At 29.2% G+C, this 12,642-nt stretch overlaps 1 protein-coding gene across 1 annotated transcript in view; it reads right to left on the reverse strand.

Annotated features, from left to right (window-relative positions):
* LOC142332643 (septin-2-like) overlaps window positions 1-12,069 on the reverse strand; it is a 69,472-nt gene extending 57,403 nt beyond the window's left edge. Inside the window, exons 1-2 of the mRNA XM_075379265.1 lie at window positions 11,950-12,069; window positions 11,070-11,187 (exon numbers count right to left, since the gene is read on the reverse strand). Coding sequence (XP_075235380.1) covers window positions 11,070-11,187; window positions 11,950-11,973 — 142 coding nt within the window. The 5' untranslated portion in view covers window positions 11,974-12,069. The remainder of the gene's footprint in view (window positions 1-11,069; window positions 11,188-11,949) is intronic.
* Between the last annotated feature and the right edge of the window lie 573 nt (window positions 12,070-12,642).

Genomic DNA, 12,642 nt, shown 5'->3' on the forward strand with positions numbered 1-12,642 from the left:
TTACTATACTTGTCAGAAAAGTAATTCTTTAAGTAAACAAAAATCAAATTCTTTTTTGGCGATGTGAAAATTTTGCAAAAACAAAATTTACGGTTAAAAATCGCTATTAAAAAAAAGAAATTACACAACAATTATTATAAAAAAATAAATAAAACTTACTTAGGAATAATTTTTTTATTAATGACAGAAATAGAATAAATTATTTGAAAAATTATTATTACAATGTTGGCAATAAAATAACAGATGATCAAAAATGCTCAATATTGTATTAGTGTTTAAATCACTTTGTAAGGTACATTAAGTATATCGGGTACTGAGAACTGTGCTGCCGTTAGCGATGGTTTTCTGTGAATTTTAATCTGAATGTGTTGGCGTGCCATTGAAGTAATGCCGTACTTATTTACAACGGAGAAATACACTGAAATGGTATTCATCTTGAGTGTGTTTAATGGTAATGCTACAGTAGAATAAGAAATACATTTTTCGAATTACAGGATCCTAGATCCCAAAACAATTAGTGTGACTTTGTAATCTTCAGGAAACATGTTTATTACCCGATGAATGATCTGTCCAACACGATGTTGTTATCGATGAAATTATTATCCATGCAATTCAGTGCGGTCAAAATGTCAATACACGACGTCTTTCTAAGCGGACTGGATTTTCCCATTCGGTGGTTTGGAGGAAACTTAAACAAAACAAGTTTTATCATTATAATAAACAGCCAGTTCAACATCTTCACCCAGGAAACGGTCGGTCCACTTTGCTGTGGTTGAATACAAATCGACAATTCTACCGATGAGGTTGTTTACCGACGAGACAAATTTTACTCGAGATGATGTCAACTTATGCAATTAGCATACACGGGGAGAAATAAATCCTCATGAAACGGCGGAAGGCACTCTTCAACACCGATTTAGTATCCATGTATTGTGCAGCCTTTTTCACAATCATCTGTTTGGACCGTTCATATCACCTGCTTGCTTAAATGCTGAGGTCTCCTTGCACTTTCTTTGAGAAGAATTGCCACAGCTGCTTGAATATGTTCCTCTAGCACCGAGACGAATAGTATATGTCTAGCCTGATGGCACATCTCCCCACTTCTCTTGTGCCATTTCCACTCGCTTAAATTTCCCTCGCTCCTTCCTTCACTCGAATAATCATTTTTCTGAGAGATGAATCGGTCGAGAAGGTCCACAATCCTGGCCACCAAGACCGCTTGATCTAACAACACCTTTAGATTTTTTATCTGAGGATGGCTGAAAATATTGTATATAAAACAAAAATGCATTATTGTGAGAAATTAATTGTTCCCATTGTGGATGTGGCCGAGCAACTTAAGGACGGACCTGAAAAACGAAAAAGGGCAACAAAAGCAGTACAGAAGCGTTTCAAGAAATGTGTTGAAAATGATGGACTCATTTATTATACACTGGTACGTACTGAAATTTGTTATAATTAACTATTTATTATTTTTAAATTTATTATAAACCGGTATATACTTTGGTTAGCGACCCGTTTCTAAACAAAATATGAATTTTCCTAACTTTTCTTTGCTTTATTCAACTTATCTTACACCACATTGTTCAAAATTAAATTATCTTTAAGTTCTATTTAATTGTTTTTTGTTCAATACCGATACAAAAACGTTACTGTGTCGCATAAAAAACAGGTTTTTTATCCCAATTTATTGGTTTCACTCCAGATTTCTGAAAAAGTACTACAGACATGTGTTGATCGAACAACTACCAATATGATTTCATTATTCTGATGCTAACTCACCGGTTCAAACACTAATAAATAAAGGAGACATTGTTCACTTTATGTATAAAGTGAACAATTATCATATTTTTTTTTTTTTTACAATGTATCATATTTATATATATAAATATGATCCTTTAATGGTTCTATTTAATTTAATCAGTATGTTACACAGTTGAAGAATATATGTAAGTTACTGAACGTGTACGTTAACATAATGAGCAGTAAATTTAGATTAAATAATATAATTAATAGCAATTCTCTAAGTCAGCTGGTGAATTAGGCTGACTGAATTACAATATATTTATGTACCTTTGCATGAATAAGAAGAAACAATTAGTTTTTTAATTACATAAAGTAAAGAGAAGAAGACACAAGACTGAAGAACACAGTTATGGGACCTATTTTATTCGATTCTTCAGGTCAAAAACCATAAGAAATCACTAATTCTGTCCCTTAATTAACATCCTAAAAATTTCAGTACAACCTCATTTCACCAGGGTAGCTGAAATCTGAGCGAAATCTTTCACTAGCTGTAACTCGCAAACGAAGCATTTTAGGACAAATGTTTATTTGAACTTTTTCCATTATTTTCACGAGTCGAATAGGTAATAAAAGTCCTGAGAAAACTTTGTGAAACATACTGTATATGTATATAACAATATTAAAATAAAAAATTAAAGGTTTATTTACAATAATATTTTCTGTCTTTAACCTATTAAGTTTACTTTATAATTTAAATTTGAATTTTCAATTTTTTAACTTGTACATAAGTATACTGTTTCACGCTAAACTATTAACTTAACGCATTTAAAATAGCCTTAATTATCTATTTTATATGTTTGAGTCTTTGAATTCCTTTACGGTTTATATCTTTTACATGTTCCTCTATAACCAATTTTACTAAACTTCAAGGTTTTTATGCAGCTCACCACCTATTTGTTTCTTTACAAGATTCTGACATGGATTTCTTTTCTCTCCTGCTTGTCTTAGGGCATTTTAAATTTTACTGACCTATTTAATTTTGAATGTCTTCCTTCATCAACACCCCACCTAAATATTTTCAAGAATTTATTTTTAATTCATTTATATAAATATATATATATATATTTATATAACGTGTTGTTTTATATGAAAGCCCCCTTTCCTTTTGACAGTCTGCTTTTTAGATCTGAATTACTCTTGTCATCGTTTATAATTTTACTATTCAAATAAAAATACCACTTCTGCAACTTCTGTCTAAATTCATCTGTCTAAATCTTAATTCCAAATAATCCTTTCTCTCGCATTTCATTACCTTTGTTTTAGTCGTACTTATTTTATAACTACTAATAATTTATTTTAATTCCGGCCGATAAAGAAATTTTTGCCAATTACGACTAAGTTATTACTAAACTTAAACAAGTCTCGCTTTGATATTGTTTACATTTTTATGAATCTACAGTTTTTACTTAATATGAAAGTAAACTTTTATTGAACGAGACAAAATATGATAACAATTGCTCAAATTATGATTTGTTATATCTGTTAATGAAAATGGGTATCTTAATGATTTCTTAGTTCTATATCATAATTTGATTATTATATGTATTGTAAAAATCTATTCAAAATATATAATATAATATTTATGGACCGTTGAAATTCATAGTAAACAACATACGGATTGTCTAGTTTAGGCAATTTCATTTATGATTGTACTAAATTAATACTTAAGATAAGATATGCAATTGATAAATTGTGTGAATAATAAAAAATTTGGGGAGATAACAGTAAGGCTGTTATCTCCCCAAATTTTATGTTATAAATTCCCATTACTGTAATCATAATTTTCTATATATCATAATAAACTAATTGGTAAATTGAAAAATATGAGATGACAACTAACATATGAGTAAATTATTTCACCTCTTCCAATCGCTGTCCTTTTTTTATTATTAAATATATTTATGTTGTTTTAACATACTCGGTCAAGTATTCTGATAATCTGTTTAGCCCTTTACACCAGGGTCTATCATAAAACATGAAGGGCTTGTGTCTAAATTATTACTGCAAAAACGACAATGAATTAGTGAATATCTTAAAAAAAAGGTAAATAAAAATTTATAATATTCAAGAGTCCTGGGTAAGATGATAATGTAAACTGCATCCCTGTATCCAGGAATATAATTATGAATTAATGATATTGCAAAAAAAAATACAGATAAACCTGATTATGTAACTGATAATATTATTTATTGATTTATCTTTTATATTTATAGTACTTACTAAACAATATGATAAAACTTTATTATAAAAACTGTTTATTTTTTTTTTTTTTTTTTTAATTTTGTATTCTAAAGTAGTACAAAACTCAAACGTTTATGAACAGGTGAAAAAATTAAACAAAATATTTGTTTAAACCAAGCCAAGTAGGATTTGTAATGCATTATCAAATTATAAAATAAAATAATAAGCGTTTATGAACATGTTTTTTATACGATAATTAAATTTAATCCTTTTTTTGAGCGACTTCTTTGAACATTTATTCAATCGGGCAAAACATACGAAAATCTGAAAATCAACCTACAACTGGAAGAAGTGAAAATGTTATTTTGGAAAAATCATCAAACCAATACTAAAGTTAAAAAACTTCAATTTTTATTCTGTCGTCAGATGAAATCACAGAATAGCTATAAAAGAAACTACGTGGACAAAGTAATTCTACTTCATATCAATTAATGAAAATCTAGCGTCTTTTTTCAGAGAAAAACAGATATGATTGCGATAAATAACACAAAAATAAAATGAATCATCAAGCAATATAAAATGGAACTAGCTGTATTCTTAATCAAAATTTTTGGGTATTGAAACACTGAATTTTGTAAGTTATGAAATTGTTTAGCCTTTTAATACCGTTTAGTTATGAATTACTTAGACCCATAATTCTATATATACATTATTGAAGGGACTGATATCAGATAAGCTGTTTCAAATAAAGAACATTATGCGTTTGGTCTTGATAAAATAACAATGTTATCTAACAAAATGAATAACAAATTTTGAAGGCCTACTTTATTTGGTAAATACTAAGGAAGGGGTCACCAGAAAATTAAAAAATAACATTCTATGAGTCGGAGCGTAGAATGTTATAAGTCTAAAAAAAAGTTATTAGGTTAGAAAATTTAAAGACGGAAATGGATAGGTTAAATGCAGATGCAGTAAGAATTAGCAAGTTTCAGTGGGAAAAGGAAAACAAGTTTTGATCGGGTGATTTTAGAATAATTAACTCAGTATAAATAAATGGCAGGCAGAAGTAGGTTTCATAATGAACAAGAAGATAGGGAAGAGATTAGAGTATTTCAAAAAGCTTAGCGATAGATTGAGTTTATAAGGATAAACTCAAAGCCTAAGGCAACGATTGTTAACGTCTATATGCCTATAAGTGCCCATGATGATGATGATGCGGCAAGGAAGGTAATATTGTGGGTGAATACGGGTTGGGCAAAAGGAATGAAAGAGGGGACTGGACTTATTGAGTTTTGCACGAAGTATAATTTAGTAATTGCCAATACCGAATTTAAAAATCATAAAAGCAGAATATACACATGGAAAAAGCCTGGTGAAACTACAAGGTATCAGATAGATTATATTATGGTTAAACAAAGATTTAGAAATCAACTCTTTGACTGCAGAGCATATCCTGAAGCAGACATTGACAGCGACCATAATTTAGTGATAATGAATTGTAGATGGGGGGTTAAAAAACCTAAAGAAAAGGCATCAGATGAATCTGTGGAATTTACAGAAGCTTGAGGAAGAGGAGATAAAGATTTCTCAGGAGGACATCGCAAGCGGTCTGAGTAAATACAATAAGGTGGAAAATATAGAAGAAGAATGAGAGAATGTTAAAAAGGAAATTCTTAAATCAGCAGAAGCAAACTTAGGTGGAACAAAGAGAACTGATAGAAAAGTTTGGATAAGAGGATATATTGCAGCTGATGGATGAACGAAAGTATTAGAATGCTAGTGATAAAGAAAGTAAAAGGAACTATCGACAATTAAGAAATAATATAAACAGGAAGTGCAAATTAGCGGAAGAAGAGTGGATTAAAGAAAAATGTTCAGAAGTGAAAAGAGAAATGATCAAAATAGATGGAGCATAAAGGAAAGTTAAAGAGTATTTTGTGGTACATAAATTAAAATCTAATAATGTGTTAAATAAATATGGTACACCGACTTATAATAGGAAAGAAAAGGTTGATAGGTGGGTGGAATATACTGGAGAGTTAAATAGAGGAAATGAATTGGAAAGTGGTGTTATAGAGGAAGAAGAGAATGTCGAAGAGGATGAAAAGGGAGATACAATACTGAGATTTGAATTTAAGAGCGTAAAAAAATTTGAATGGCAGAAAGGCTCCTGGGATAGATGGGATACCTGTAGAATTACTACGTAGTGCAGGTGAAGAAGTGATTGGTAGATTACATTAAACAAACTGGTGTGTAATATTTACGAAAAAGGGAAGTTCCGTCAGACTTCAAAAAGAGTGTTATTGTGATGATACCAAAGAAAGCAGGAGCAGATAAATGTGAAGAATACAGAACAATTAGCTTAATTACTCACACGACAAAAATCTTAACTAGAATTCTGTACAGAATTGAGAGGAGAGTGGAAGAAGACCATTATGGTTTTCAGAAAAAGTATAGGGACAAGGGAAGCAATTTTGGCGCTCAGATTAATACAAGATGGAAGATGAAATAAAAACAAACCAACATACATAGCAATTATAGATCTAGAAAAGGCAAACATAGACTGGAATGAAATGTTCAGTATTTAAAAAATTAGGGTTCAAGTATAGAGATATAAGAACAATCGCTGACATTTACAGGAACCAAACTGCAACAGTAATAATTGAAGAACATAAGAAAGAAGCCGTAATAAAAAAAGGAGTCTGACAAGGATGTTCCCTATCCTTGTTACTTTTTAATCTTTACATAGAACTAGCAGTTAATGATGTTAAAGAACAAATTAGATCTGGAGTAACAGTACAAGGTGAAAGATAAAGATTCTTCGATTTGCTGATGATACAGTAATTCTAGCCGAGAGTAAAAAAGATTTAGAAGAAACAATGAACGGCATGGATGAAGTTTTACAAAACAAACTAGCGCATGAAAATAAACAAGAACAAAAGAAAGTAATGAAATGCAGTAGAAATATTGTAGATGAACCACTGAATATAAAAACTGGAAGTTAAGGGATTACGGAAGTAGAATTACTAAACATGGACATAGCAGGAGCAATACAAAATGCTGAATAGACAGGCGAAATGAGCCTTCATTCAGAAATATAATTTTTTTACAACAAAAATTAATTTAAACGTTAGGAAAACATTTTTGAAAGTATATGTTTGGAGTGTAGGTTTATATGGAAGTGAAACTTGGTCGATCAGAATACCTGAGAAGAAAAAATTAAGAGGTTTTTGAAATACGGTGCTATAGGAGAATGTTAAAAATCAGATGGGTCGATAAAGTGATAAATGAAGAGGTGTTGTGGTAAACTGAAGAAAGAAGTATTTGGAAAAATATAGTTAAAAGAAGAGACACACTTATGGGTCACATATTAAGGCATCCTGGAATAGTCACTTTAATATTGGAGGGACGGATAGAAGGGAAAAATTGCGCATGCAGGCAATGTTTGGAATATGTAAAACAAATTGTTAGGAATGTAGGATGTACAAGGTATACCAAAATGAAACGACTGGCACTAGATAGGGAATATTGGAGAGCTGCATCAAACCAGTCAAATGACCAAGACAAAAAAATTTATAACTTACCTCAACAAGTTATATTTTTCACATATTTCCTTCCACATTTTTGATGTATAGTAGTTTTTTATTTTATAAAAGCCGACACCACAGTTTATATAATTTTTCCCGTCACGCTGCCTTTTTCTGATGCACAGTTTACACATACAACTTAATTAAAAATATTTATCATTTTATTTAAATATAATATTTTTTGTTTATTTAATTCAATGGTTCTAACTGAAGCACATGCGCATACCATATTTCATTCGCGTGGGTGAGGCGGTACTAGTGGCCACTTTAAATATTATTCATTTATTTAATTCTACTGCTCACCTGTGATATCACAATATGGTAGAAAACTACAGCAGCTGTATGTTACTGCTGCACCAGCACTTGTGGTGGTGAAACTATTGATGGAGTACATTCGCTTAGCCACTAGTTTAATTAGATCATTTTTTGAGATGGGGGTGCGATTTTGCGAAAATTATTTTTTAATCGTTAACAAATGTGCCTAAGAAAAATAAGACCTTAATTAGGCAAAATCTTGAGATACTGAGGGTGACCTTGTTGTGCAGTTTCACCCCTTTGACCTTTTAAGTTGAAAATTTAAATTTGGCATCAATGCTGTATATATAAAAGTAATCTAAGTTTGTCAAAATCAGTCCAGTAGTTCTGGGGTTTTTAGGAATGCAAGACTGAACACAAACACACACATACATATGAACATGCAGAAAGTTTCCATCCGGTTTTATGGGTTGCTTAGGTGTCAAAACGTCAAGATCCGGTGAAAACCGCATATGCCCAAACTGGACAGATTACAATACCTTCCCTTCTACAGCTACAGCACTAGAGAGGAAAATAAAAATTATATTCTAACGTTTTTTCTGTGTATAATTTTTGGTCTATATAGCTAATTTAAATACTTTACTCGTTTGTAAAATCTGATTAGTTATACATTACATCCAGCAAGAATTGGAGCAAACATAAATAAAAACCAATCCCACAGAAACATGTAAATTGTAACCGATTTGAGTACGAAACGATATGATTAAATTTAATTAACCAAAACGATACTAAGATTTGCAAATTATATCCTATTTTGTATGATATACTCTGTTGTATGAAATTAATACAGAAAGAAAAAAATATTTTCCACAACACTATAAAGATCCCATTTGATATCTCACATCCTAGGACCATAAAAATCAATTATATTACTTGGTTAAAATAGTAAATACAAGATTACGTAAAATAGTGAGTAAATATTTTCTGTACACATTTATTGGCTGGTTTAGAAGAATTAAGTTTAGTCATGTGGTCTGTTATTGGGGGAGACTTTATATGGGACCTCATGGCAATCAAGTTGTTAATGAATGTATAGTTCTTCTGCCAATTCTAGATCGCTTACCAGTAAGATAGTTTTAAATAAGATAAGGTTCTATTTTATAATGAAATGAACAAAACATAGTACATAATTTCAGTTATTACTCTACTCAATCTAAAACACAGTGAAGAATAATTTAACTTCATCTTATCTAACCTAACAATTATCCACGCTGTCATATCCTATATAATACATTAGTGATCTTACACATCTTATGTCTCTGCCGATATTTTGTAGAAACGTTTGTTGGTTTTTGTGGTTAGCAATCATTAATTATATAGTACAAACTAAAATTTGAATAGTTTTAAAATATAAATACTGACCTACACAGAAAACTGCTGCACTTATATAACAAAACAAACTTTATTTGTGTAATAATATGTCATTAAATTTTGTCACTAACACTTAGTAGTAGTATATAGTCTTATATTAGCAACAATGTATGAGCAATATAAGTTCAAAATATGATGAAACTGCATTTAGTGTTTCGCTGAAATTTTATTAACCATATTAAACTACTTAAAATCAGATAATTCTTCTTCAAATTAATTTTATTTAAAAGATAAATGTTACATAAAAATAATCATTACTAAAATTTTATTGTTATATTTAAATGTCATAAAAAGTAAATAAAGTCAAATTTTGTAAATTAACATGAAATACCTTCCAAAAAGTGTTTTTTTTTCATTTTTAAAAAGAAAGAGATTTTCTTATTATTTTATTAAAAAAAAAGAGGGTAATTAATTATATACAGTAATGGACTTGCTTATAATTTCAATGAAATTTGTAATATATCTCATTTGGGAACAAAGTTATTTGTTACAATTGAAATTATTTGTCAGAAACAGCTTTCACCCGAGTTACATCCCACAAGTTTCACCACAAATTTTGTAATTCACCACGGTACAGATGTAATATACATTATTTCTGGACTAAATAACTTTGTTTCTGTGAAATTACGCCAAGAATGAGAATATCTAAAACATTTTTAAAGTGAATAAATTTACTTTAAAGACTAAATTAAGTTACATTAAGCTTAAGATAAGAGTTTTGGTAAATGTGCTAAAGTATTATTTATAGAGTAAATAACTTGAATTAAGTGAAATTTAATTGAATTTTGTTAGGTTTAAGTAAGATTATGGTTACTGGTTTATAAGTAATCTATAAATTTGACAAATTTCTGTCATTTATCTGATGAAGTTATGATTCAAGACTTCTGCTCAGCTAATCTTAAACAAATCTACATTTATTTTTAACTAAATTTAACTGAAATCAAATTATTTAATGAGTAAATAATGTATATTACACATGTATAGTGAAAAATAACAAACGTTACGGTACGGGTAATGTGTAATGTAACTGGGACAATGAATAATTTAAATTGCAATGAATAATGTAGGTACTAAAAATGGTACATTCAAAATTTCATCAAAATCAGAGGCGAATCTGTAATTGAGTATAATTACCAAATTGTACAGTTCAAATCGTGGGACTTGACTTTTAAAAAGATAAAATTTCAAAAAATAATAAAATTATAAAAACAGGCTTGATAGGAATAAATTAAACTAATTAAAATAAGTATTTTCTTTAATTGCAAACAATTCATTGTTTAAACAGTTGTAAAAGTTGACTTTTTTCACATTGGCCTTGATGTAAAGAGTATAACTTATCTTTCAGTAATGTTGCAAGTAGCCAATATAAAAATAATTAAAAACTTTGTCGATGTTTGTCAATATTTCAATGACTTTATGACAAAAATTAAACAGATTTTACCAGCCAAATTTTTAATTTTTTTTTGGATATTTTGAAGGACTGATCAACTGTATAAATGATAAATTGCTATCTTCCACTTGACTTCATAAAAGATTGAAAAAAGATGGAAAAAATAGAGGAAAATGGGATGGCAGTTTCATAAGAGAAAAGATCCTACATTTGATATTCATTCTAAAACTAACTGTTAATTTTATTTTTGTTTGAAAATGAGCAAATCTCATAACCAAATAATGGAGAAATAAGATGTATTAATGAACGAACCAGTAGAATGTTAACAAGATGTAGGTGTGATTTACATGGAATACGCAAGGGATTGTACGAGGAATATGCAACATCTATTTTATACAAGAAAAAAACCATTAACTTACCGATGCATAATATGTTAAATATAAATCCATTCTGGACTGATTTACTGACTAACTGGTCTGGTAAACTATCAAATCCAACACGGCCAGACAGCTTTAAGGTGCGAAGGTTGTTTTCAACCTGTACAAAAACAAATTAATTAAAATTATTGTGCATATAATTAGAATAAAAATATGGATAATAATATCCATGTATGCATTAAATATATTAATGGTCAGAAGAATATGTAGATAAAGCTTTACAAATAAGGAAATATCTTGAGGAAGAAAGTAAATTATATCAAATGAACTACAAATAAATCACAGAATTATACTTTTATCGAATAATAATTTCTGTTTACTTCACTACGTTTACAAAAAAAGTTACTTTGATGGCCTAAATAAAAAACTAACCTACACAAAAATAAATGTCAACATAACCCCATTTCAACTTTTACTCGTACTATGAAACAGCTTTCACTCCCACTATAAATGTTTTACGGTTAATCTGATACGTCAAAAATAAAAGTTAAAACAACTGTATCTAATACAAAAAAAACTGACGTAAAAATGGTACAACTATCGAAAATGGATAGATCTTTTGTTGCAACAAAAATAAGAATGAACAAAACTATTTCACAAAGAAGAAAACTGCTTAAAGTTACATAAAAAATTCTTAACAGTTCTATGATGAATTTTCATACATCTGTAACTAAAAATTTACATTAACAGTCCATTGACATTTTAAACCAACGCCCTTTGATTAATCTAAATTACCGACCCAATTTCCAAACAATTACGGTAATATACCCAATTAGTATCTTATCAATGAAATTCAAATAAAATATAATGAATGGAACCCCGGAAAACAAAATGTACAAACAAGAGAAAAAAAAACACGTACCCGCTCAACATCCACAGCAGCCATTTTCCACACACTGTGCCGAATCACAAACCCCAACTGAATGAGTAAGCCAGCAGACAAAATGAAAGTGACTACGTCACAACTGATAAACTTTTATATATCAAAAGGTTTACTTTATAAAGAGTATAGCATTAGTATTTCTTTTATAAAAAATTTCAAATATTTCTAAATAAATCGTGAAATAAGCTATTTTACTGTAAACATATTACTTTTGAAAGTGAGCTTACTGAATTATTTACTGAAGATATATTTTCAACTTCATGCAAACAATTTAATTTCAGTCTAGCTGTAATGAACAAACATTCAAGAGTATTAGTGAATACTCTTGTTTAGAATATGCATTAATTAATGAATGTACCGTAACGTGAAATTGATTTAGAAACATTATAAAACCTCAATTAAAAATTGTTTTTAAATTATATATTTTTAAATTTAATTATCCTTTTTTAAAGTAAATAAATAATGTTTTCTATTTATGTAAACAAACACTAATCGTTTAGAAAGGAGTGTATTTACTATTAGAGGTTTTAATTTTAGTACCACTCTTTTTTTAATAGATTTCCTTAAATTAAATTAAAAATATGTTTTTATGAATAACTACTGCATTATGAATAAGTAAAAATTATATTTTTTAAATTGTGAATGACGTATTAAATATTATGCTCGCATTTA

This window comes from Lycorma delicatula, chromosome 11 (genome assembly GCF_047948215.1).
Source record: "Lycorma delicatula isolate Av1 chromosome 11, ASM4794821v1, whole genome shotgun sequence".
NCBI lineage: Eukaryota > Metazoa > Arthropoda > Insecta > Hemiptera > Fulgoridae > Lycorma > Lycorma delicatula.